This window comes from Neopelma chrysocephalum, unplaced genomic scaffold (assembly GCF_003984885.1).
Source record: "Neopelma chrysocephalum unplaced genomic scaffold, ASM398488v2 Primary Assembly neopelma1_24, whole genome shotgun sequence".
In the NCBI taxonomy this organism is placed as follows: domain Eukaryota; kingdom Metazoa; phylum Chordata; class Aves; order Passeriformes; family Pipridae; genus Neopelma; species Neopelma chrysocephalum.
In genome coordinates this window covers 21,476,455-21,501,725 of record NW_020897693.1, presented here as the reverse complement: position 1 = coordinate 21,501,725, position 25,271 = coordinate 21,476,455, and the positions used below count along the sequence as shown (strand labels likewise).

At 36.2% G+C, this 25,271-nt stretch overlaps 1 protein-coding gene across 8 annotated transcripts in view; it reads left to right on the top strand.

The window, feature by feature from the left end:
- The window catches only part of PCNX1 (pecanex 1), an 87,804-nt gene that overhangs the window by 17,692 nt on the left and 44,841 nt on the right, over positions 1-25,271 (top strand). For 3 of the 8 annotated variants that reach the window (XM_027707573.1, XM_027707534.1, XM_027707566.1), the window contains exons 5-8: positions 847-936; positions 2,406-4,106; positions 15,404-15,536; positions 20,079-20,263. In XM_027707573.1, the coding sequence (XP_027563374.1) occupies positions 847-936; positions 2,406-4,106; positions 15,404-15,536; positions 20,079-20,263 (2,109 nt within the window). The remainder of the gene's footprint in view (positions 1-846; positions 937-2,405; positions 4,107-15,403; positions 15,537-20,078; positions 20,264-25,271) is intronic. The other 5 variants (XM_027707547.1, XM_027707541.1, XM_027707559.1 and 2 more) reach the window with 3 other exon arrangements.

Sequence of the window (25,271 nt, the reverse complement as noted above, 5' to 3'; positions counted from 1 at the left end):
TCAAATCACTGTGTTGTTTACTACGTTGTTTCCTGTGTTGTTTCCAAATACTGTCTACCTTATCTTCAAAACTTTTTTTTGCAAGCTAAGTACAGCATTTACTAATTGGAAGAAATCTTCCTTGGACTTGTCAATTATGTGACTAAAACAGGAGGAGAGGATATTATGGAGTCCATGTTCTGTTTCCTATGTAATGACACGTTTTTCCTTTGCTTATAAATGCAGAGCTAAGGGATTGGTTTGGGTGCACTTTTCCCTAGCATTTTCAAGTCACTGCAACCAACTACCCTTCTGGTATTGTATTTAAATGACTTAATTATTTCTAGTTGCTTTGCATCTAGCAAAACTATTGTCCAGAACAGCCCTTGTGAACTCCTCTAGATGAAAAGATAAATTATTTGTAATATGCAAAATTATGATCTTGTAAATTTATCCAGCCATTAATAAGACAAAATCAAATGTGAATTTTTGTCACCTTCCTGATTATTTTTTTTCCTTACCTTTTTGATCATTACAAGTATTTTCTTACAGTCTACCCCTCTTTTTTATAGGCAACCATGCAAAAAGAAATATTCAAATAGATAGATCTTTAAGAAAAAGAATCATCTCTATTTCCGTTGGGTTCTGGGGAAGATACTTTTCTAGTTTTTCATGGAAGATAAATGAAATAGAGTAGGCAATATTTGTCTCTAAAAGATAAATCTTGTGTTGCTTGTGATTATTATTTACCTTCAAATGAAGAAATAAAAGCAACGGTTTTTCATGACAACTAAGAAATCTGCAGTGTATGTAAATATATGTGTTAATACTTTGAGCACTAGTACTCTTATTTCTTAAAATTCACAGGTGATACTGACACTGCCAAGACCTCTGATGATATCAGTTTGAGTCTTGGCCAGAGTTCTAGCCTATGTAAAGAAGGGAGTGAAGAACAAGGTAAAATTTCTTCTTCTCCATGTTAAACATGGTATTTTGTTACCAGAGACCCTTTGCTTAATATGCTAAATAAATTCATGCAGTTTGTTGATAAGACTAAGAAAAGGTATCTTGAAGTTCTCTGTTTCCTTTCTGAATTACTCAAGTTTCTGGGAAGCATAGTTTGAATGCTTTTAGCATTATTCTTTTGCTGTGTGTTTCTTGTTCTGACATCTTCCAGCAGATAATAAATATTTATTGTCACCTTACTGCTGAAAGATAGCTAGCTTACATGTCTTTAGACAGTCTCTCTTATACTACAAGTGGCCTGGGATTCTGGGACTTAATTGTAGACTAATTTGCTTTGCTTTCCAGCACAGACAAATGTATTTTTTTAAAATCTGGAAGGCTTTTCTATAAAGTAAATAATCCTATGTAGAGTTCTGTGTTTCTGGAGCTATAGACTGCTTCTAAGATATAAGTTATCAGAGCTTTGTGTTTCCTCTTTTATTTTTTTCCTCCTTGTATGTAAGGAAACTGCTAGCTTGTGTTCTGAAATAAAACTGGGCAACTGAAGATCTCATTTGTCATTTATCTTCATTGCCAGGAAAAAGCCTACTCAGTTTAAAATAGAGCATAAAACTGTAGGGAAATCTTTTTGTTTGCTGATTTTAAAGTACCTGGTGATTAGCAGGAAATTAACTCTGGGAATACTATGGTTCATTTTTGCCAGTCTAATCACTAATGGGTGATTAGACTGGCATGGATGATTCAGTTATTACTATGTGCTTGAGTGCAGAAAGTATGTTTGAAATAAAGCATCACAGGTGGCCATGCTGTTGTAATAGGGAGCAAGGTTCTACTACTTTCAGCTGAGTAATGTAACTGTTTTGAAGTTTAGGTTGCACGTGTTCAAATACGCTCTACAAAAATTTAGCAATCGTAGAAACTTAACTTGGCCTCCAGATCTTCTATTTTTAGTGACAGTACCAAAAGAGAAAGTAGCCTGACTTTCAGTGCTGCCTGCAGATGGACACTTTTACATGAGACTGCTTGGGATGAGTAACAGGAACAATTGTTGTAATCAAGAGCTAACAGCAAATCCTTATGATTTGCTTTCACGTTACCAGTTTTAAAGGTAGTCAAACTCAGTAACTTCACAGGGAGTTTTTTTATAATACCAATAGGCCTGTGCAACATTAAGTCTGAGACACATAAGCAATAGAGGAGGCTGGGGACTTGTAAGAATTGCATTGTTTTTTATTAGCTGTGAAGGTTAAGCTGCTATTGATGGTTTCTTTTTTTAATTAAAAAAACCCTGTCAGGTTTGCCCAGGTGTTAGGAAATAATTTTAAATGGTAATGTGATACATTCATAGTACTTGCAAATGGATTTATCAGTTCATTTACTTTGTCTGATATAAGCAAGCAGTTTTAAGGCAGATCGTATGAACATTCTACATGAATATTTTTAAATATGTACTTAAACAGATCTGGCAGCTGATCGGAAGCTTTTTCGTCTGGTGTCGAACGACTCGTTTGTCTCCATCCAACCTTCATTGTCCTCTGGACAGGATTTGCCAAGGGACAACAGTGACAAAGTGTGCCTCTCGAACAACCAGCTTGTGGACCAGTCTAAAACCAGTGCGTGTGACACGGAAGTAGCTTCACTTGTAACTCTGCATTCTCACTCGTATAGGAAGGATCATAGACCACGAGGTGTACCAAGGACTTCTAGCTCTGCTGTTGCTTTTCCAGATGCTTCACTAAATGACTTCCCTCTCTATCAGCAAAAACGAGGACTAGATCCTGTCAGTGAATTAGAAGCTTCCAAGCCCCCTTCTGGATCCAGAGAGTCTTTGGGTGAGAACTCTTGCATTTCAGGAGTTTTTCAGTTAGATGACATTCTGAAAAGTAGCAGCCCTCAACCATTGACTAAGAGTGGGAAGAGCAAATCCTTGAAAGCAGACAAAAGTATGGACAGTCTGAGAAGCCTGAGTACTAGAAGCAGTGGTTCAACAGAAAGCTACTGCAGTGGGACTGATCGTGACACTAACAGTACCATCAGTAGCTATAAAAGTGAACATACTAGCTCAACGCATATAGAAAGCGTGTTGTCAGAGCACGAGGAGGAATCTCCTAGAGAAGAGAAAAAGGGTGGTAAGAAAAAAGACTGTGGTGTTGACTCAGAGGATGACAGTAGCTCTACTACGGATAAAAGGACTAGTAGCGAAAGGACTGCTGTGGAAGTGAGCACTATTAGTGGTGTTCAAGAGGTAAAGGGTTCTAATGCATCTGATGAGATGCACAGCCAGAAAGGTCTGGGTGCCTCTGCTTCAGAAGAGGCCAATAAGAACCCACATGCCAATGAATTGACTACACAAACTGACAGGCCGCTTGGGAAGGCTGCTGAACAAAGAGATGAGCAGAGTGAGAAACTAGTTGTGTTAGTAGATTCAAGAGCTTCTAAAGAAACAAGTGGAAAACAGAAAGAAGGAGATGTTCGACCAAAATCTTCTAGTTTAATACATCGAACAGCCTCTACCCACAAGTCCAGCCGGAGAAGGACAGGAAAAAAGCGGGCTAGTAGTTTTGATTCAAGTCGGCACAGGGAATATGTTTCCTTCCGAGGTGTATCTGGTACTAAACCTCACAGTGCTGTGTTTTGTCACGATGAGGACTCCAGTGATCAAAGTGACTTGAGCAGGACATCAAGTATGCAGTCAGCTCACCAGTTCAGCAGTGATAGCTCTTCCAGCACCACCTCCCATTCGTGCCAGTCTCCTGAGGGAAAGTACAGTGCTCTAAAGACCAAATACGTTTCTAAAGAACGTGGGGGCACAGACCTTGAAAATGCTCACAAAACCCACGTAAGCTCTGAAGGAATTAGCAAAAAAAGATCTACACGACGGACTTCTAGCACAAACAGTGCCAAGAATCGTGCCAGAGTATTAAGTCTGGACAGTGGTACTGTAGCTTGTTTAAATGACCCAAATAGTTTAATGGCACCAGGTAACATAAAACAGTTAACCACTTCAAAATCTGATTTGGAAGCCAAAGAAGGAGAGGTGCTAGATGAGCTATCTCTGTTGGGAAGGGCTTCACACTTAGAGTCAGTCACTCGTTCTAGGAATAGCTTACCAAACCAGGCTACATTTCCTGAAGGGGAAGAGCAAGAATCAGCAAGTGGAGGTAAGTAAATGACCTACCAGAAGTACCTTGTCATATTTTGTTAATGAGTCTGGTATCTGTGATTTAAGTTAAAACTATACTTAAATGTCCTCCTGATTCTTTGTTCCTGCCCAGTAAAACTGAAAAAGCATTTCCTTCATAATCTCTTGGAAGACATATAGAAATGGGAGTTGAATCCAAACAACTGTTAGGAAATATATAGGCAGAGGTGTTATGGTTTTGTTACCAGCAGTCTTTGTTAATTAGAGCTGTATCTTAAAACTACTATTTGTGATCAAATCCAAACCTGCTCCGTTATGCTGAGTAGTACAAACCACTGCTGCCTTTCTGACATGGCTTGAGGTGGTATCAAAAAATAAAACCAATCCCAAACCCTTACCATGCTGCCTTGAATTGTGCATTCTTACAGTGGTCTGGTTACAAAGCTGAATTCTTTTAGGGGTTTGATTTTGCTTAGCCTTGCCATTGCTGGCTAGACAGTGTTGTTTGCTTTTGTTTTTGTTGTTTTGTTTTTTTTTTTGTCTTCATTATGTGAACACAGTAATGTTCCAGTGTTGGAGAGGAATGTAGTTTCCTCTTTCCCTAACTATTGCTTTGCTTGGTGTAATGTGAATACTAAGCTTACCTGTAGTAGCTGTTATTAATATAGATTAATAGTGGCACTTTAAAAAAAATTGGAGCTCGATAGTTTTTTTTTTTTAATCACTTGTTATGACATTTCAGTTTATTTTCTTGGTTAGCTGTTTTGACTGCCTTAACTGAGAAGACTTCTTGTGTCATGGAAGATAAATGGCTTTAAAATACATTTTCAGAACAGTATGGGATTGCTCAGATTACCTCAGTCTGAGTTTTGGGATTGTTGGAGGGCAATAGCTACCACATAATCTGGATCTCTATAGCTAGGCACACAAATGCTTCATAATATTTCATTTTAGACCAAGACATAAATGTTTATAAGAAATTGTAGCAAATTTACTCTTCTTGTTGTATGGACTGCCTGAACAAAATCTAGTGACCCTCTCATTTTAAAGGGAGAGGCTTCCAGCTGACAGTGAGATGAGATATGACCAATAGTGGGGTTTTCTTTTGGTTTTGTTTTGGGGTTTTATGAGTGGTTTGTTTTTTGGGTTTTTTTTTGGTTTGTTTGTGGTTTTGTTTAGTTTTGTTTGGTTTTCGTTGTTTGTGTTTGTTTGTTTGTGTTGATGCCTTAAGCCCCCTAATGTTTTTTATTTTTCTAATTTTGTAAGCCTTATAAGTTTTATAGGTAATAGAAGTAGATTTTAGAAACAAACCCCTTTCTCCCTCCTCCCCTAGCACCCCTTAGTTTATACATTCCTTAATCCTCTCACCCCATTCCATACCCCCCATATCAACCCTATTCCCATATCCAGTAGAAAATGTTTAGTCTCTTAGTCAAGGCAAGCCTGTCTTGTTTGGAGAACGCTTGTGTCTTGGCCTAAACCGCAGGACAGAGTCAAGGAACTGGGTGACTCTGCTCTCTGTACCCCGAAGATGATGAAGGATGATGAAGAGGGGGTCCCAAAAAGCCCCCCAACCCAATTCCAGGAGGCAGGCCAGGGGGTGGACCAGGCCAAAAATTATAGGGTGGACACACTTGGGATTGGCCAGATATTGTTATAAATGTAACATCTCGGGCACAGCCCGGGGCACACGTCGTGTAACATCTCTTGCCTTGGCATAATTAAATCCTTTCCTTATCTCACCCCAGCTAACGGCTCCTAGATTTTTTTCTTAGCACCAGCAGAGCAGGCATCAGTGTTTGTTTTTGTTTTGTTTGTTTTGTGTGTGTGTGTGTGTTCCCCAACATTGACACAAGAACTATAAAAATCAGTACAATTAATTTCTGGGGAGGAAAAAAAGTGTACCACATTAAAGTTCAGCTGTGTGTTGATTACTGATCAAATCTGACTGGTTTACAGTTAGTTCAGACCTATTTAGATGCCTTCACTTTTACCAATATATGCAGCTTTTTCTTATTTTTAATTTCTTTCTGCTATTTCTAGTAACAGAGTTCTGCAGTAGGTTTAATGAAAGAGTCCAGATTGGTCTTCTAGTGCTAACTCTGCAAGCCAAACACTTAACATTTCCTTTTCTTATGCCTTGTTAAAGTGACAACTCTTCTTTATGTCTACTGAGAATAATCTGACTAATAAAAAATCTTCTTTATGTATTTACCATTTTGACTCTATGCTTTCCTTAGCATAGAGTTATTTGTGTTATTACTGTTTAAAATTATTAAGGTTCTTTCCTTATGTGCGAAGGAAGATTAATATACCTTACCTTATGGAACATGTCAGACTTTATATGTGCTTACTACTTGTCAGTAGTCTGAAAGAATTAATTAACTGATGCTGTATATTGTGAAATATTTTGATTGCTCCTTTAAAGAATGAAATGGTGGGGAAGACAAGCCTGATCACATTTCAAAGCAATGTTAAAGATACACATCTGTAGCAGTTTAAGCAGGAAAGGCTTGCTGTCATTCTTCCTGGTCTAATTGGTTTCCCCTTTACAATTTTACATGGTGGTTATTTCGAAGTTGTTAGTGTTTTAAGTAAGTGGCAAGCACCCAGGTCTTATTTACCCATGTCTATCTTTAAGAAGCAATCTGGAATCAGGTTCTCCAGGTTTGGTGATGTCAGTGGTTACTAACACTTGCTGTATATTATGTGTCTTGCTACCAAGAGAAGAGGAAGTATTTCCTTTATGATTGTGAGAAATTAGTGTCATTCTGCTTTTTTTTTTTTTGTGAAGAAGAACAAAATTGACGTACTTTTCTTCAGCATTACTTAAATATTTATGCAGTCTTGTCTAGCATTAAGCCACTAATTACATTGAATTTATGTGTTCATGATCAATTGAATAATTCCTTCATGTTGTCCTTCTCTACTGGTTTTTCTTTTGTGTGTGTTTTGTTGGTTTTTTTTCCCCCCAAAATTTATAGCTTATATTACAGGTTTTGTAACACCTGTCTGCATCTTTGATTGTGGCTTTCTTCTTCAGGCTTGCCCATGACTAATAGTAATGAGAGAAAATGCTGTAACTTTTTAGAATTGAAGTTGCTTTATAGCCAGTATTTCTCACTACTTAGTTGTCTTCACCTTCAAGAGGTTTCTTAACATACATATATAATATGAATACGTATCATATTTGTATATATGTATAGCAATTATTTGAGAAAATTAAGAAGTTATTTTATTTACTTGCAGCAGGTGAATTACAGAATAAACTTGGTTCAGATTTTCATAAGATTAGGGGATATTGGTTGGATGTGACTTTTTGAAGTAATCTGGTCCAACCTCCTGCTGAAAGGATTATTTTATAATTTTATATAAATATTTTTTATTGTGATTGCTTATGATAACTTTCTGAAACAAATAATTAACAAATGCACCCTGGATAACCAAAAGACTGATATTAGTACCATCTTCTGTTTTTCAGTCAGCATCTTTCATTCCTATTTTTTAAGTTTGACTTAAATCAGTAATTAGAACTTAATTATATCTTTCAGTCTTTAGGGAGTAAACTAAACAGTACGTTCTTACATGTTTGTGTGATTGCTAAAATGTGTTTTATAATGGATATGGCCTTTACTAATCTTCTGCTAAGAAGGATACTATACAGACTTGTACATATTTCACTTCTGCAGATACAACTTAGCAGTTTCATTTCTATATTATTATGTCAGGAAGTGCTGAATGACTTGCTATGAGATAGCGTGTGCATTTGAATAGAAATTGCAATTGATTGAAATGCAGAGAAACGGTATCTGAAAATTCTGAAATTAAATATATGTGGTGGATGTATAACAAAAATGGAAGATGCCTTACAATAGTTGTTATCCTTGTTAACTACTCAGACTCTAAAAGTAGCCAGTGAATTGATGAGTCATGAAGTTGCTTAGAGGTCTGAAAGTTTTCCTAGATACCCAGTGATATTTTGGCAATACCACCTCTGCGCTGTCCTGTGCCTGGTTTTTGTCAGATGTGTGCTGTTTCTGGATTGCTGTTTATAATAGTTTAAAGAACCAACATAATGCTGTGACACAGTGACGTTTTGTAGAACTTGAGCTGACCCGAAAAGTTAAGTGTTCTCTCCAATTCTATATTAACTGTAAAAGATGCCCCCTTTAAGTGCTACTCTGTTCTACAGCTTACTGTAATTTAAGGTTTATCTTGAGATGCATACATACCCTTTTGTAAATAAAACTGCATGTAATGTAATGTATTTTTCCTTCTGTACATTGCTTAGCAATATTGAAGTAACAGCTCATACTGTTCTTCTGTGTGTTTTGTGGTCTGCAGTACATCTCTACAGGAAGGCAAAATAGGCTTTTGTGAGTTTGGGTTAGTTCAGCATTTTTTATGGCATATAGAAACCTGTTTATCTTTTAAGTCTGTGTGTATTTGTACATATATGCTTAGCGTATCTGCCTGTAATTGCACAGTATCCTTTCCAAAATTAAAAGTGCAATTCAGTTCTCTGCTATTCAGCCAATGGTCATGTCAACTGTTACTAATATATTACTTTTTTCCTACTGTGCTTATGTTGCACATGGTCTGCAGTTATGACTTATTTTGCCTGTGTTGTAGAGCTGTTCCATGCTTCTGATGGCTTTAGTTTTGATATGTTTTCTGCAGGTAGAATTGATATAGTTACAGAAGATGGAGCTTCTGCTCTGTTTTCTGTGAATCTTCCAGTTCACAGTCAAACTACAGTTTTGCATGAGAAATCAGAGTTTAGAAATAAAACTGAAAAATGTGTAAAGTTACTGTATTGCTTGTGTGTATGTTAGCTATCTCTATTCATGTGTTCAGCAGGACAACTTCTGTAACTGGATCCAGTTAAGCAGGTCAGGCAAGTAGAAAGGGCTCTCTTCTATATGAGGTTCTTTATTGGAACCAAAAGATTGTATTCCATTACTTGATTTTTTTAGATATTAACTAGCAGTGTCATAATGTACCTGGATTTTTGTTCAAGCATGACCAATATCTGACTTTGAAAACATTATTTGTACTGTCACAGCTTTTGTGTGTAAAGGTTGAGTTTTACAGAATTACCTATGATCTTGGATATCTCATTATCTCAGAGGTGAGATTGTTGCCATTCAATACTTAAAGATGTAGACATTGTTAGGAATGATGTATGAGGCTACAGTGGAGTTTTGCAGTTTTGGAATTTAACAATAAAATGACACTTGGAATTAATCTCGCATCTACTAATTGTTAATCACTCCCTAGTAAAGCAAAATTTTAGTATATTTTGTGGGGACTCCATCTTGTCTGTTTTGTCCCCTTTCTGGTATTTATGGATAATATATAGGCTTACATTAGATGACTTTTACTTGATTTGGAATGAGTGATTCAATTCTGTTGACATGTGCTGTTCATAAATTTGTGAAGTATTCATCTCAAACAGGAGTTGAATAGGAATTCTTGATACTAGATAAAAATGAAGCTCCATCTACTAACTTAGGTTTATAAGCCACTTTTTTCATGCTGCTTTTTAGATGTACCTGGGTTTACTGTTATGCATACAACTGAGAAGGTTTTAAGAGCTCTATGAACTGTGATGGAAGAACTCAAGTTGTTGCCAAATGTAGCTATGATATGTAATTCCAGGATGTATCAAAGTTGGCTACTAATTAACCTCTGGTGTTACAGTTAAGGCCGTGCAATGCAAACATGACTTTCTGTGTATGATACACTAATATAGTATGCCACATATGCTAGAAGGGCTGTGTTCTAAAGCTGTATAGCATCTTTTCCTTAAGGTGAATAAATCTAAATCCAAACTTTCCTAAAGGTTAATGTAGACTATGAACATTTATCTGGTACATAAGCATAATACTAGTTATTGATACCCATATCCCAGGATATAGGGACTGTATTGGGCAGGGGATCAGATGAGGTATAGCTTAAGTTCTTTGACCTGAAGTTGATTAATGTATTAGATTCAAGAGGTCTGTGTGCCTAATTTTTAAAGCAGAATAATTCAAGTGGGAAGTACAGTGAAGTAGAATAACTGAGACTCCTAGTTTTATTGTTGACATTAGTATAAAAATTTGACTATCAAGCTGGTCTGTAAAAATGTTTGGTTCAGAATTCAAACCAGGTACTTTTATTGTCCTGCTTGTTCCCTCCTTGGCAGTGTTTTGCTTTTCAGATTGTTGTAGTGATTTTTCTGACATAATTGTAAATATTTCTCCAGGCTAGTCTCAAACTTGGTTTTCTTCTTTTTTTTTTTTCTCCACATAAATTCAACTACAACACTGAAGTCTTGGGCTTTGCTTTTCTTCCTAAATTGTGTGTTGTTTTCTTCTGCCCTATTTTCTAGCAAAGGTTTGTATCTTTGAGATGTCCCTCTGTTCTTCATTGTTTCTTCCTTGCTGCCCACATCTCTGTTCTTCAGAAATATTCATTAGTGATATTTTTCATTAGACATTCATAGTAAGTTATAATACTCTAATCCAATACTTTGATGTTTCATCTGCGAAGTATAAGAAATCCCTCCAATTGTACGTTTTATTATGGTGCAAAATAATAATGTGATTAACAACTGCATGGTGAAGATACAAACTGCACAGATTCCTTTCTGCTTGAGTATCTTACAAGTGTGGTTTTTAAAATAGTGTTAGGGCACGTGAAAATAAACTATGAATGCCTCAGCCATGAGGAGAGTGGTTGTGTTAACCCATAAATGCATGTGAAGAATGTCTTTTCTCAGGTTTTGAACACAAATGAGATGTAGATGCTCAGTATGGAACAACAAAATTTCAGCTGTTTGGTTTGGCGAAGTATGTTCTGTTTTATAAGACAGATTTCATTGCTTATGTGAGTGCATGAGCCATAAACTATTCATTTCAGCTCTTGCTGAGAATATGTAGGCTTAATAATTAAAGTGATTGAAAATAGTTAGATCACAATTTCCCATTTGATAGGGAGAAAAATGGCATGTCCAAACATTGCTTGGTTCCATGCACACCTCTAACCGTGCTTAACCTGACTAATGTTCAAAACCATTTAGGCATCAAGTGATGGGGGAAGGGTGTTTTTTGGAGTTGTTTTTGCTTGTTTTTCTTCTTTCCTGAGAAGCGTGAGGGACATGGTTTCCATTGTGGTGTTTTGGTTTGTTTTTTTTTTTTTTTTTTTTTTGTTCCTTGCTTTCCAGTTAGAGTGATGTTTGCAATTTTTCTTTGGAGAACTTTGTGGTTTTCCACATCGATACTTCACTGCTGTATTACCTCCATACCGTATATTTCCAGGAATCTTCTTGTGAAGAATTTATCTGTATTTCAGAATTTATGTAAGGCATGGGGTTTAGCATTTTTGTGTAACAAAATGAAATGGACTTGTTGATGCAATAAAATTTGGAAAGTCTTCTTTTTCATATTATGCTTCTTCAGCTTCCATCTTCTAAGTTTTGGTTAGAAGCATTGGTAAATAGGTGCAGGGAGATGTTGCAAATGTTTTGGCTTGTTTGTATAAATGGTCCCCTTTGAAAGAAAATATTTGTACTTTGTTTCTTAAAGCTAGTGGCATTATACAACAGATATAGCTGTAGTGTAAAACTATGAGTTTTCAGTTCTGTTTAAAATTTTGAGGAACTGCAGACGTTTAAGTCAAAAACTTTAGTATCATTCCAAGTGACTGATGACATAACAATACCCTCATAAATTTTTAAGTAAGTAACTGCTAATTTGGCTTTTTTCCAGTCAGAAGTATTAATTTTAGTGCAATTTGCATGCAAATGCATATTCATTAACAAATACAAAAGTCAAGTTATATCCTCTTTGAAATTAGATATATTATAGTTGGGAATAGGTGTGTGAGGGGTTAAGTTTGCTACAAAGTTGTTATTAGGTCTCCACCTCTTATTTTATTGATCTGTAGTATGTAGGTTTGCATTTCAAACTCATGCACTTTGAACTTCAAATCTGATCTGCAAACTTGATTTTTCTGTTCTTGAGAACAGATAGTGTTGGGGACTCACATGACAACATGTAGAGGAAATGTATACTTAAGTTTTGACATGAATTAAGTGTAGTGTTTCAGCAGAGAAGTGTAGAATAACACAAAAATAAAGTACATTTTAACAAACACACTGTAAGCTGAAAAGCTTGTCTTCCTCTACTGGTATAATTTAAGTAAACAGGAACTTTAAAACTATAACCTATGTTATCTCTTCCTGTTACATGTAGATTTTGTACATGAGTGTAGATGTTGGATGTTACCTTTCTGAAGACTAGAGTAAGTTGTTGAAAGTAGCAGTATTGGACAAGTGTGTATATCGGATTGTAAATATTAAAGGAAGCTTATTTATTTTAAAACAGAGTAATTTCCTTCATGATTAAGCTGCTCTCAGATAATGGTAGAGGGTAATTTAGGAACTTCATCATACTTTCTACTAGTGAACTCACAAGCAGTTGCACTGTTCCTTCTTATTAAGGCAAGTAGAAACACAAATAATACAAATTAACATAGGTAACTTTCCGTACCAGTATATATTATTTTAATTGTGTGTGTTCTTTAAAATGATATTAAAAAAACCCACAACACCAAAAAGCTCTCCACAAAACCAATCAAACAAAACCCACCCAACAAACAAAACAAAACCACAACCAAACCTCAATTTTGCTTGGTTTGACTTTCCACACTTCAAACTAATCATCTCTGCTCAGCTAGCTTTTTTTTTTTTCCCTTCACTTTCTTAGTCATGGTTTCAACATGTAGCTTCTTGATGTTGCATAATGTTAGCAGACTTGGAGGTAGTTGGTCTGAAAAGCCCTGCAGTGTTTTCCAAAGAACTTTCAGACTTGCTTAGTGATCCTGGATGTCACCACCTACATTCAGGAAGAATGCATAAAGAAGATGTGCACTGAACAAAAGTTTAAAGATAAATCAAAAATCTCTTGGTACGTTAGGTAGAAAGCTACATCAAAATCTACTTTGACTTTTAAAGGTTAAAGTGAAATAATAAAAAGTTGAAAAATGCCAAAGCTATTTGCCTGTGCAGTATTGAATTTAATCCCCAAGTACATATGAGGGGTTTTTTTTCTGAACATGTTTATATTTGTATTTTTCCCACAGGACACTGCCTCTGTCAGTCCTTGAGGTGGACTTGGTTTAGTGATAAACTGGAGCCGTGTAGGAAGGACTTCTTGTGTTTTTATAGTCTGGGCTTCAGTTATTGAGGAAGGTTATGTTTGCTGGATAAAGGGCATGGAAAGGAAACCAGATGTTGTCAGTGTTAAGTATGCTGCCTTGAAGAATTACACTTGAATGCTGCTTTTGCTAAGTAGTTGCAAATGGTAATTCAGATGTAATGCTGATGTTTACCATCTTAATAGTAATTCACATATTTACATTTCAGTTAAGACTAGTCACTGTTCTTTATTTCATGGTGATTACTATGACCTGATTACCGGAATTGCTTTTGCATCCGAAGTCAGTGAAAGCTGTGTTGTGAATATGAATTTTTGTATGCTGATGTGTATACGAGAAAAAATAAGTTTCACAAATAGACACCCACAATTGGTGGGCAATTTTGACCTAGTGTCTCAGGATTCATACTGTCTTGTTTAGTGTGTTTTACTTGCTTTGTACTTCAAGTGTGAGAGCTGTAAAGAAATCCTTGAAGAAATTAGGCAGTGTATTAAACTGAAGCTGTATATTAAACCACAAGAGAAATTTATTGAATTCTTGCTAAAATACACTTAAAAAGAAGTATAGTCTATTTGTGCCTAGAATTGTAAAACAGTTGTGGAGGAATGAGGAGAAAATGAGCAAATCCCACAGTTTTCCTAAAAATACAAGAAAGGACCTCATTAAGGATGCCCTTAACTTTTGGTGTTTTGGTAATGAAATGCTTGTAAACTTGAATATTGGTGTTAAAGTATATCTCTTCATGTAACTTCTTCGCTTTTAAAGCAAGCTGCAGATTGAAGCTTTATTTATAGTATTCTCTTAGTAACTTGTGGTTCATGGATGGACTTAGACTCTTGTTCCCTGCAGTCTTTATTGCCTCAGCTATGGCAGTAATACACAGCAGAAGCAGGTTGCTATAGGTTGCTACTCCCTGTAGACCAGCATTAGAATATTTGCTAGTAAGTTTTGAAAGTTTTATGACAGCCGTGTTGTAATCTGAACTGTGCTGAAGTGAAAATGGGCTATTGTGCCTGTGATCTTTCTGCCATCAAAAAAAGCCTTGCTTTCTGTGTTGTTTTTTTGTGGTTTTGTTTTTTTGTGGGTTTTTTTTGGTTTGACACAATTCTTGGTTTTCTCACTCTAGTAGCTAGTAACTTGTCTACCAAGTTGTGACTTCGCTGTCAGTATTGTGATTCTTCTCTTGCATTGACTTCATGGCAGTTTTTTATTCTCCTCCTTCACTTGCCTGGCAAACCCTATTTTCTCTGTGGCCTGTTCATTTATACTCTCTAGTACTCTGCATTCAAATTGGCCAGGAGCTTCCTTGGCTCAGGAGGAAGACTCTTGGGTTGTAGGCCCACCATGAAGCAGTCCAAGTTTGAAATTGTTCAGACTGTGAAGCTTAAGGAGCACAGGTGGATTTTAGGGGATAATATGTGGATAAATATTTGAATCCCTTGACTGTTTTTTACGATGTTGCTTTATTAGTGAACCAACCCTTTTGTTTGGGTAGTTGAAATAGCAAAACCATCAATCCTTACAAAGAAGTTATTCTTTCACTTATTCTCAACCCTCTTCTGTAAATTATATTGTAACTAGTGTAGAATGAGCAAAATGTATCCCTTGCTGCTTACCAGGAAAAAAAAGTGACTCTTTGTCTCCTGAAAGAGTCGTGATGAGGTTAACCTCCGCCCTACCTGTTTGGCAGAAGTTATAAAATTGAGAAGATGATGACAACTTTGCTAGGTTGTCTTTTAGACTTCTCCTTAATTATTTGTTAAATGAGATAAAGGGTGAGATCAGTCTTGTCTCTTCCTGCCCTGTGAAAATGGAAGAGACTTGGGATATCCAACTTGTTTTACAACCTGGCTATTTGGATCTGGGGGTAAAAAAAAAAAGGAATCTATATATGCAAGAACAACCCCCAAGCACCCAGATTTTTGCTAATAACTGTGTGTTGAGATCCTGTCTTAAGGCAGGTTATTTGAACAGTCAGGGCATAAGCTAGATTTGTTGTTGCAAGTCACGTTCATTAACTTGGGGAGGGTCAGCGGGAAGAAAGCAGTCTTAAGTTACTGTGTACGTAACTAGGATGGGTTCTGATTTGACCTAAAGTCTGTCTTGATGCAGCAGCACAAGCCAGCGAGGAGGCTGTCACATTTCGTCGTGAGCGCAGCACATTTAGGCGTCAGGCAGTACGACGCCGGCACAATGCAGGGAGTAACCCTACCCCTCCTACATTGCTCATCGGATCACCCCTCAGGTAGGGTATCTAAATGTTCCACCATATTTAGCATGCATGCAGCAGACCACTTCCCCACACCCACCAGTGTTGCCAGAAAAGCACTTTTTACTTCCTTCCCCACCATAACTTCCTTGAGCTGTCACTGCATGTCACTGTGGGCTTGTTGAATTGTGCATGTATATGTGGCACTATTTAAAAAACGGTCAGGATAGCCAGTCTCTAACATGTTATAGGTGTTTTCAGATTGATAGAAAAGTTAACTAATGCTAACAAACTTAGACTCAGTGGTTTTTTTATCAAAAATTTTAAAAACTTTTACTTTCAATCAAGGAGAAAAACCAAAGAAAATAATATTCACCACTCCCCATTTTGTTTTCCTTTCCTTTGAGAAAGTAACCATTAGGGCCTGGTAGTATGGTTTTCACATCCTTAGATAGTGAGAGAGAAACATAATAGCAAAATGACAGAACTTTATAAAGAGCTGAGTCATACAGAAGCTCCCAATCTAAAATACAGGCAAACCCTTTTGAATAATACCCTGCAGCTTTTTACAGCAAAAGAGAAATAATGAAGTGAATAGAATGCACAGTATTGCTTAGTATTAGATCTAATTATGTGGCAGTTTACATGTCTTGGCAATGTTTAAAGCTGTACTGTATACATGTATCCCAGGAGTCCCTAACCTTCACTGGCCCATTTGCTTTCAGTGCTGAGCCTAGTGATGTTACATACAGCAGCTCTGTTTGAGCTGTCAGCCTGAACAGTAGAAACAGCAACCACAATAAGTTTTTAAACTTGCTTTTTAAATCTTTGAATCTCTTGGTTGCCTATAGTATTGGAGAATCTGGTGAGCAGAAGAAGGAACTCCCCCCATACATATCAAAATAATTCTTCCTTCAGTTATATGATAAATAGGTAGGAATACTTGTATATGTTGTATATTCGTAATGATCTTTCTTTGTATGCTAAGCTGTCTTTTAATAATAGAAGCAGTCTGCTTTTGTGTTTTGGGAATATTTCTGTAATTTTTTGAGCTAGAAAAAGCTATAGAAACAGAGCAAATAAAAAGAAAATGCTTTACAATAGAGGGTGGCAGAGAAATTGTGCCATCTTTGTTACACCACTGAAATAATCAAGGACTAACCTTGTAAATTTTCCTCAGGCAGGGAGATTTTAAGAATGGTACCTAAAAATTGTACAGGAGGATTGACTTCTGCCATATCAAGGCCTGAAACCAGTTAGACGTGTTTTCAGTAGCTAGTGCAGCATGTAGCAGTAATCACATAATTGCAGGTTTTTTTTGTTAAGCTTTTGGTCTTGCTGAATGTAACTTGTTCAACTTTAAGTTGGTGATTTACTTCGTAGTGAAGGATGATAAAACTTTGCATTTTCTCAGATCACTTTTGCTTTACCTAGTTGCCTTCACTTGCATCTGATTTTTTTCTCCTTTTTTTTATAAGAGAGGGCAATATAGTTTTGTGTATTGCCTCCTAAGAGGCTGTGCAGACTAATCAAAGCTCCTTAACTGTGTATTAGTCGGAAATCAGTGTTTTCTTTCTCTTAAATAGGTATAAATAGGGAGAGTAAGGGATTCTGGTTTAGACTATGGTTGACAGCTGCCTCGTTTTCCCATGCTAGTTCAGTCATTAAGGTTCCTATGGCTTAAGCTCAACTTCAGTGAGAGATTATGAGAAAACTGAAGTTGATGGAAGTAACTTTTCAATCAGACAAGATGTTCAAGGGCAGAAAAAACATTGAATATTCTAGCCTTATATTTCCTCTAAGCATCTTCCAGTTACCTAAACTTGTTCCATTCTAAAGAAAAAAAAAGAAAACAGCTCTGTACTCTCTCTAACATAATGACACACATTATCAAAAATACTTGTATTATAAATATATTCAGAATTAATATTTAGTGAAGTTACTTTGCTCAAAGCATTGGTTGTAATGATTAATGACTGTTCCTTGGAGTGGAGTTAAATTGCCTTAGTTCAACCAAACACCAAAGTGCTTTCAGATTTGTTGACAAAATTCCATTTCAGCTATCAACTGTGGAATATATCTGATAAAATGTATTACTGTTCTGATTTCTAGATGAATAGTCTGTAATAAAACTTTATATGAGTAGCTTAATTTTAGTGTAAATTCTCTGTGTTGCTGGAAGAAGAAAACCCTTAAAAAGATTTAAAAAAAAAATCCTACATAAGTGAAGAAATGGAGATGTTTTTAGCCCTTTACCACCAAGATGTTTTCAAAATATCACTGCAACTGTACTGGCGTATATGCTGTTGGTGAGCTGCCTCAGTCTAGTTCCTGTTATTGCTGATCCATATGACTTCAGATATTAAACTTCTAAGAGTATTAGATTTACTAATCTTTAGTTGCCCTGATGTTACTTCTTTCTTATTCTTGCCAACAAAACTTTAATCTCCAATCTTCTAACTCTGTCTTAAAATTGGATGTTGTGGAGATGTTCCCTAGAACCTGTTAAGCTAAATGTGATTTTTTTTTTTTTTTAAATTTTCATTCCATTCTTGCAATTTCTTTTCGCTTCCTCTATGGAATGTTTAGTAAAAGAGACAATGGCATTATATATGTGTGTCTTTGGCAAGGACAAACAAATAAAACCTGGTCTAGTAAGTTCTGCTGGTTTCATGCTAAATTAGACAAAAGAGTACTTTACCTGGTAAATTAAAAACCAAGAGAAACCCAAAGCCCACCATAAAACCACCATCCACCCCTGCTTTTGTCCTGCCTAAATGCCAACAGTGTTTTGGGCACTTTAAAAATAAGTATGCATTGACATCCCATGCAGTCAATGGTGTATGCATGTGTGTAAATGACTGTCTGAAGCAGAATTTTATTCTTATTAATTAGGGGGAGAATAAACACATTTATTGCATATCTGTATAATCAGCAGACATCGATATTTTGGTGGGAATTTTTAGTTGTAATAGATATGGATAACTACTCAAAGAGCAGCTGTGTATATACCTTTTGATATGTACCTGCTAATCAAGGGAAAGCAGTATTGTTTAGCATTGTTTTGGTGTTACTGATAATACTTAAGGGTGACAATGAAGGCTGACACATCTAAGAGCTTCCTTAGGGCTTTTTTTGCTGCATAGCTCACTGAAAGCCTTGTGTACAGCAGCAAAACACTGAATTTAAATTTCAGATTAAAATATGTTAGAATATGATAAATTAATGAGTTGCAGTTCTTTTCCTCACGAGCTGTGTGCATGTCTGCATTATTTTGCATGAGCTTTTCTTAATACCTCTTCTTATATCTATATTTTGTTTTCCAGTGATGCTCTAACAAAAGAACTGAAAAGTAGATGTTCTAGAAAATATTGTTAAAAGCAAGTACATCAGATATAGCCCCTCAACTCTTAGTAAGATCTTGTTTTTTTTAGTTGCCTCATTTGCCAACTGTAGTATCACACTGTAAACAGTGAAGTGTTAAAAGCAACAGGTGGTACGGATTGTTTTTCAAAAGAGAGTGTTTAAGATATTTTCCACAATCTTTAAAATACAAAATCTTTTTTCATGTCTAAAATAATTTCACAGCTAATGACTGCGATATGTAATTTCTTTAAGTTCACAAAATGAACGACAAAGAAAACACTGCTCTTGCAAAGATGGGATATCAACTGTAAACATCATGTACTCTGACACTTTGCCATGTCTAGTATTAAATGTTTAATATTAAACAAGCTGTGAAAAAACCTGACTCGTTAAATAGCTTTATAAAATAGTTTTGCAATGAGAAGGCTGTGAAGAGGAGAATTAACATTTTCAAGCATTGTCTGCTTATGGCTATAAAGGTACAAATTTCTCTGAAGCCCAAGTTAACTTTTAAAACTTGTGTTTTGGTGAGTAATAAAGCTTTTCCTGTACTCTCAAAATAACTTCAAAATAGACTTAAAACTTTTGCTAATTAATAACTTGTTATAGGTAGTCTTAATATGTTCAAAAAAATTCTGGATCCAAACATATAACTTGAATTATCTGCAAGGTCCGTGATAGTGCGTGGCTGCTAACAGTGCTTAAAGGCATTTTCTAGTTAGAGTGCAAATTAATAACAAGAAAGATGATGTCACTGTGACTTATAAAGACCCCAAACAGCTAGTTAAACAGCTGATCAAGTGATACCTCAGTAAGCAAAAAGGACCCCAGCTATTGCGAGTAGACTGGAATAGTCACTACTATGTGTAGGTGATACCTCAGGTGAGACCTAATTGTAGACTAATTGAGACCTAATTGTAGATTAACCACCAGTAATAAATTAAGACTTATAAGAATATACTTGTAAGTGACTTGGGGAGATGTTAGAAAGCAATGCTTCTTCTAAGAAGTTGATAGGAACGGTATCTCTAGATTGTAACTAGTGTCCAAATATTCAGAACATATGGGTTACTTTAACCCTAATAATTGGCTGCTTAATGCTATACTTTTTCAAGATTTTCCTCTTTAAGCTGAAAAATCTTGTTTTGCTTCACTTCTAGCTATTTTTCACTTCTTCCTGGTAATATGTCCCCAATGCGTGTTTTCTCGTAGCCTTCAAGATGGTCAGCAAGGCCAGCAGTCCTCCTCCCAGGTCAGAGTGCAGTCCCGCCCCCCTTCCCAGGCAGCTGTGCCCGGCGCTAGCGCCTCCTTGCTGGTGAGAAATGGGAGTGTCCACTTAGAAGCATCACATGCCACTGCATCTGCTGTAGGCGGTAGCAGTTTGCACGATGAACTTGGTATGCAGGCCTTATGTAACCTTGGTGACATGGAAGTTTTAATACCGCAGATTTGTTGGTAATAATGTGGTGGAAATCAGTTAACCTGAGCTTTGTTTCTGAATCTTGTAGGTGTGTTTCTAGGAAGGTCATATCGGTCATCAATTACTTGCCTTTGTCAGTCGCTTTTCCAGGCACTTTCTCTAAGAAATGCATGATGGGAAATCTCTAAGGATGCATAGATACAAGTAATGATGTTGTGAGAGCTTTCTTGACTTGAATAATGTAAAACGAATAATAAATAACTTTTTTCTTGCAGTGTTGCAGGCAGTTGAGCAGAGATTGAGACTTTGGGGATCTTCTGGTTCCTGAAAAAACTACTTATTATGGTCCCTAGGAATTCTTGATCTTGTTTTTTTTAGATGAGTGTTGCGTAGCTGCTGTTCAGAAAAGAAATGCTCATGTAAATAAGTGCTTTGCTTTTCATACACACCTTAATTTAGAAGCTTCATATTGGAAGAAAATCTGGAGTCTTTCTTATATCAAATGTCATCATTTTACAGAGCTTTATAGTGCCTCTTAGTTCTTCATGGTCCATTTTATGTAGTATTAACCATTAACTTCTTAATTAACTTCTATACAGCTAATAAAATTGCTAGGGAGAAGGAAGTTGGGATGGTCCTAATAAGTGACTTATCTCTTGCCACACAGTAATGCAGGGGCAGATGTGGAAAAATTCTTGTCAGGGATCTCTGCATCTATCTGTACATGGCCTGAATTACTTATGTCTTCAGCATTAATATGTAACTCTTCCTGGAATTATTAAAATAGGCATCTATAACTGACAATTATTAGTGACAGAATTTTGAGCAGCTGTCAGCTGTAATAACCTAAAAGTACACGTTTGTTCAGAACACCGACAAAACACTTGTTTCAGACCTTACTGCAACCCAGTACTAAAAGATAAGTGAATTGCCATCTTACCCCACTAGTGGGGAAACTTCAAGAGTTTCCAGTGTATGGCAACCCTTTAAATGTGAGTTTGACTAAGTCTTCCTTCTTCTGCATCATTTAGCTTCAATATAAGGAAAAACTGAATTCAAACAAAACTGAAAACAACCCTGTCCTCCTGGGATGTTTTATAAAAAGTAACTACAGATGTACTAAATACACACAATCTAGTTACCTCGTTTTAGATTCTCTTGCTTTACTAGTGACTAGATAAAAAAGATTGAGATTTCTTAGTGCTTGTATGTGTCTCTGAAGTAGGAAAGCTTATCACATGAAACTGCAGATTTCTTTGTTTGATTAGGACTCTTTTTTCTTGTTTGAAAAAATATTGGAATATAACTCTGGAATTCAGGGATACTGGTTATATCTGTCCAAGGTTAACATTGAAATATGTTCTTGAAACCATCATTATTTGAAGGATTTAGTTCATCTTACCCAAAATAATAGTCAAGTTTTATAGAATTTGAGAAATAATACACAATCTGTGTAAGTCTAAGTTCTTTAAGAACTTATATTCCTATGCTATAGCAGAAATCAAAGTGGACCATTTAAGAAATTCAACATGGTATTCACGCTCTCTAAAAAGGCATATTCATCACACTTGGTGTGTATTGAAGGCTTCAGAAATTTATATGGCTCAATTCTTCTGAAACTTTGCCTGTACTGTGCTTACACTTAACGTGGGACATCACAGTTGTCTCTGGGATGCACAAAACTTCCATGATGTGCTAGGTAAAAATCTGATGTATAATAGGGATTTTTTTCCTTGTTCTGAAACACTGAGCGTCTGTTTAGAAACCTTTGAGGGAAAGCAGGTATTCTAGGCAGGATCTGTTTTATATTATTTAAGGAAAATCAAATTTTCTAGTTTGTGTAGCAGGCTTTGTGGGACAAGTACTTTCCTTTGTTAAGAGTAAAATAATTGGCAGAATGATGCAAGCTTTTGTGTGTATGATTCCTTTATCAGACCTGACAAGAAGGGAAAGTATTTTAACTGATACATGGTTTGTTTGTATTTTGGGTTTGTTTTTATTAGTCATTCAAGGATGAGGTAACATTACTTCTGTTTCCCTTATGAGTAAGGTTTTGCTCTATTATCCCAAGCTACCTTACAGTGAAAGATGACCCTGTTACTTTACTTTAGGTTGTTTATGGTTTGGGGGTGGGGAAAGGTTGTAGTTTGTTTTTTCCTTGAACAGCATCAGAATAAAAATTGAAACAATGCAGGAGATATGACTACTTCTTTGTCACTGTGGAAATCACTGTGACTGCCCAGGGCAGGAAAAATACTGAAAATAGAGACTGGGGAAATACATGGAAACAAAACCTGGTTTATAGCAACTGGAAACATGGGTGACAAATGTAGCAGATGGGGTTATATATCTCTGTACAGTGCATATATGAGTTCTTTTTCTTAATTCACATTCTCTTGGAAAGGCAAGCAGGGCATGTGCTAATTTACTTTAAAAGCCCTCACATTTAGGGCTCCTGTTTTTCTTTACTAATGGAGTATCTAGTTCTTCATTTTTTCCATTTATGTGTTGATGTCAAGCTGCAGCTCTTAACAAGACACACAATTTTTGGTTTTGTTTACTTTAAAGTTTCTTGTCTGTTACCTTGAATTCTGGTGGCTTATTTTACAAAGGATGAACCTTGCAGTATTATACCTATCCTACACCCAATCTGCTGACTATACAGTTGTCTTTAACTGGGCATTGCCCTGAGAGTAAGGAAAGATGCTTTGAGTCATTATCTTCAGTCTTCCAGATTCAAAGTAGGAAGATTTTTATCAATTATGTTGTTGTTTCTTGAGGGTTGAGAGGTAAGGAACTTGAAAGGAGTTTGATGTGGAGCAGTAAACATGAAGTAAATCATAAAAGGAATGCAGGACAGAAAGGAAAGTTGGCAAACCAAATGCCATGATTATAGGCAGGATTAATATAATACGAATCCAGAAAGCAACAAAACACATGCCGTGACTTAGGTGAATGACCGTTTTCAGAGCACAGTGTGACAATACTAATGCTTTTTGTTCTCTGTAATATCTGATTCTTGAGACATGTAGGTGATGAGTGGGATTTTTCAGTCCTTGCAGTGAAGGCTGATTAAATTTAAATTAGAATTTGTGAAGTAGGTAGGAATCAAAGTACTGAGTTCAGAACAGATGCCCAGTTTCTGAAAGTGGGGTAAAATAACAAAAATAACAGTCCCTTGTCCTTGGCTAGATGACTTTTTTTTTTCTTCAGGTATATTGCTTTTGCACTTAAAGAGGACAAGTCACCTGGAGCTTTACAAGACAATTCTGGTTCTATGCTGCACTTCCGGTTGTATCATTTATATGCAAGCGATAATCTTTCATATTTACTGAAGTATTTTAATTTATGAAGGCAGTTGGATGGTCTTGAATATCAAAACTTTTCTCTAAAGAAAAATGTATACACAGATTACTTACTTGATTAAAAAACCATTTAGAAGCAGTTCCTCAGTACCTTTTTATAATGAAATAGATGTAATTTATTTGGGATGGACGTGGAAGCATTTTCAAAGGTACAGGTAGAAAATAAATATTAATTTCTCATTTTTCTTATGGAAAATATCCCTGTTGTAGTGTGTGGAATTCAGCATGATAGGTAAGTTATTCTTTTGAGAAACTTCATATAGGAGCTAAAAACGAACTGCTTTGAAGTGTTCTAATTGAAAACATGTAAGTCTTCATATCATAGATAAAGATAAAATTTTGATTTTTGGAAATAAAGCTCTTAGCACTCTACAAAGTATTCAAATGCTGATGGCTTTGGTTTTGCTGACTAGGATTTAAAAAATACTGACTGAAGCAGTAGATGAATGTGTCTTGATTTAACATGTCAATAAGTGTTTGTAACATTCTGAACTAGTCTGAGAGATTTGAAACAAAGTAATATTTATTAGTTGTGAAACTGGGAAATAAACTGAAAATAACTTAGCTGAGGAAACCATCAGAGCACCATTTTAGTTGGATCCTGAGCCACTTAAGTCTTCCGAGTTTCATCTGTGTAAACTCATCAGCCTGTTGCTTTCACTGATGCCCTTAACTGTGGGAACGCCAGTTCGTACCGTGTGAACTGTTACGTGGTTGTCTCTGTATGTGGTGATGAGATATTTTTGTCTTTTGGAACAAGGAAACCTTTTTCAAAGGAAGTACATTCATCTTTTCGTGTCAGAACGAAGATGCATCTTGGATCTGTGTGCTTGAGTATCAGTGACTTGGTTTTGTTTTTTTGTAACCTGGTCCAAATAGAATAGTTTTGGGTGACTTGGATTTGCAAAGAACTTACAGCTCTCCCTTTTGTGTGTGTGTATGTGTGCAGAAGTTACAAACATTTCTGTTGAGTGGGCAAACGCACTGTTGAATGCATTTCTTGATTGGTAAAACAAACATGGAGTCTCCTATTTGTTCACAACTTGATAAAACTACAGGTTTTAGATAAAGAAGATATTTTCTTAAGCTTATTCAGTGTGATGCTATTAAAAATATTTCAGAGAGTGCTGCGGGAAACGTAGGAATGGGAGGGAGAGAAAGCCACTAGGGTAAATAAAAATGATAGGTATATCCTTATGAATTGAATCTTGTGGGTGCTGAAATTCTTCATTAGAGTTTGAGTGTACTGTGAGGAAGCTATTCCTGTCTCATAAAGCTTAAAAAGTATTCATTGTAGGACTTTGGAGCTTAGACATGTTATCTCCGGTCCCAGTTTATAGTTTGTGTCCTCAACAGTGATGAACAGTCCTGTCAAGTTTTCTGCCTCACGTGAGTTGAGGCTTATCTGAAAAGCCCTTTTATTTAAAAGAACAACAAAAAACCCCAACAAAACAAAAACCAAAAGAAAAAAATGGGCAGACAACTTTGTTTTAATGAGATGCTGTCCTTTGCTTGCCAGGGAGCTAACTTTCAGTGGGAAGCCTAGGTGGATAAGTTGCAAGTATGGCATAACTTGAGTCCATTTTGTAGTTTGTGTATAAACAATTGGAACTAAGTGTT